The sequence below is a fragment of the Scardinius erythrophthalmus genome (genome assembly GCF_964197995.2).
Source record: "Scardinius erythrophthalmus genome assembly, chromosome: 17".
NCBI classification, from domain to species: Eukaryota; Metazoa; Chordata; class Actinopteri; order Cypriniformes; family Leuciscidae; genus Scardinius; species Scardinius erythrophthalmus.
The window spans coordinates 40,482,962-40,485,461 of record NC_138237.1 but is presented as its reverse complement, the minus strand read 5'-3'; the positions used below and the strand labels follow the sequence as shown (position 1 = coordinate 40,485,461).

Sequence of the window (2,500 nt, the reverse complement as noted above, 5' to 3'; positions counted from 1 at the left end):
TCTGTTGGCGTCCCGTGACAGTGCTCAGTGTCCTCTGCTCTTCTCCCTGAGAGATCGGAGCGCGCCTCCGGGGGTCGATGCGCTGGCACACGACTGGCCCGCTCTCTCCTCTACGCGTTCACAGAGTGCGGGACGAGGGACTGAAGCTGATACTAACAGCTCGAGAGCTTCGTCGGCTAGGTCTCTCTATGATGGCCAGTGGGGGGTGTTTGAGCGCTGGTGCCGGCTAAGCTCGAGATCCCCTTCCAGTGTTCAGTGGCGGTCTCTATCATTCCTGCAGGATTAGATCAGCGTTTTCAACCATAAAGGTGTATTTAGCCGCTATATCTGCTTGTCAGAGGTTTAGATGATAAAACCGTTGTGCAGCATCCGTTAGTGTGCAGGGTCATGAAGGGCACGTCACGCTTTCCCCTTCGTGGGGTTTAGCACTGGCACTGGCACTGGCACTGGTGCTCTCTCAATGTCCCCATTTGAGCCGCTGGACGAGACTGATTTAACAGTGTTGTCGTTTAAGACGGCGCTGCTGTTAGCCTTGGCTTCGCTGAAGCGTGCTGGTGAGATTCACACACTCGGTGCGTTCAGCAGGTCTGCAGTTCAGGCCCGGGGGTGCAGGGGTAGTTCTGAAGCCCAGTCCTGCGTTCATGCCCAACATGGTTGATTCTATCACTCCGTTTGAGCCAAGAGCTTTCTCTGCATCAGAACAGTGGAAGCTGAATGTGTTGTGCTTTACGCGTTCACACAGACAGAACCAGAGGGTCAGGGAGAGAGATCAGCTGATCGGGTCTCGGTGAGAGATGTGCGTCTGTCACTCTGGATGGCGGAGGCGATGTCATAGGCGTACTCCAGTAAGGGTCATGCGCCCCCAGCTGGTTTACGTGAACTGTCAAGACAACATGTCAAAATGATAAACTGATGATATTTGGCATCGGATTGCTCAGTAGTGTCCATGGGGAAGTGTAGATCATGCACACTAACAGCAGTGAAGTGATCGTCCTGAGAGGCGGCTGTTGGACAGCTAGTCCGTCCCCACACACACACAGCGCTCTTAACTCGACTGCTTCAGCTGATCTGGGATCAGCATCTGGAGAATAGAGGATTTCAGTCCGGCTGGACTCATTAACTTTGTGTTTCAGTGTTGAATCATATTTGATCCCGCAGTCTTTTATGGCTCATATAGTCTGATTTAGTGCAAATGTGGAGGAAAAACAGCTCATCTTTTATCCAGAGACTCAAACTGAGCAAAACACATGCAGTCTGGTGCAGATGCTGATGTTTATATGAGACTGATGCGTGTAAATCAGTGAGATCTTTATAGCTTAGAACGCATATAAACATCTGCCAATAATGTCTTAGTAAGATGATATTTAAATGCTTAGTTTTATGATCAAAGCTCTGTAGTTTTAAAACATATAATGCAGTGCCATGATGATTGAGAGATGAGCTAATAACCCCTCCCCAATAGCCAGATGTTTATCAGTCCTGCTGAAATATTACTAACAATATCAGAGTTATTCCTGCGTTACGTGATGAGTGAGTGCAGATCCGACAGCGGAGAGAGGAGAGAGCTGGAGGAGGACGACAGTCCAGTCGCACTAACTGACCTTTCCTTGATGAGAGTAACCCCTGACTGAAGGACTGGAGTGTGTGTGTGTGTGTGTGTGTGTGTGTGTGTGTGTGCGCAGAGGTCATGTTCTCGCTGAGAGACTGCACACACTCAGAGATGAGACCGTAATGGGCATAATGTGTGTGTGTGTGTGTGTGTTCCTGCAGGCTGTATATCCAGGTACTCCGCAGGAAGTGTGTATTATTACCCGTCGTACCACCGCCAGCACAGCCCGGCCCAGACCGAGCGCTTCCAGCGGGACCTGAAGCGGTACCTGACCCGCAAGATCGGCTTCGAGGCCGTCATGAGGATACGCTGCACCAAAGGTGTGTGTGAGAGTCCCGCACGCATCATCACTGTCCACACACACACACGTGTGCTCATCACTGCCTCTTCTCCGCAGGCCTGTCCATACACACGTTCCACGGGAACTTCTTCGTGCGCTCCACGGACCTGCTGTCTCTGGCCAACGTGAACCCTGACGCGGGCTTCGCCGTGCAGATGAGCATCGAGGAGAACCTGCTGGACCTGCAGGCCGTGTCCTTCCAGGCCGCGCTGCTCTACACCTCCAGCAAAGGTCAGGGGTCATGTGGTCTGCTGTGGTCTGGGGTCATGTGATCACCGCGGTCATGTGGTCTGAGGTCATGTGATCACCGCGGTCATGTGGTCTGAGGTCATGTGATCACCGCGGTCATGTGGTCTGAGGTCATGTGATCACCGCGGTCATGTGATCTGGGGTCATGTGACTCACGTGTCTCTGTGCTCTTGCAGGCGAGCGCAGGATTCGAGTGCACACACTGTGTCTGCCGGTGGTCAACTCTCTGAGCGACATCTTCGCTGGAGCCGACGTTCAGGCCATCACTGCTCTGCTGGCCAGCATGGGTACAACACACACAC

General features: G+C 52.6%; 1 protein-coding gene across 3 annotated transcripts in view; it reads left to right on the top strand.

The window, feature by feature from the left end:
• The window catches only part of sec24a (SEC24 homolog A, COPII coat complex component), a 47,525-nt gene that overhangs the window by 27,369 nt on the left and 17,656 nt on the right, over positions 1-2,500 (top strand). For all 3 annotated transcript variants that reach the window (XM_081391009.1, XM_081391008.1, XM_081391007.1), the window contains 3 exons: positions 1,771-1,929; positions 2,007-2,180; positions 2,375-2,485. In XM_081391009.1, the coding sequence (XP_081247135.1) occupies positions 1,771-1,929; positions 2,007-2,180; positions 2,375-2,485 (444 nt within the window). The remainder of the gene's footprint in view (positions 1-1,770; positions 1,930-2,006; positions 2,181-2,374; positions 2,486-2,500) is intronic.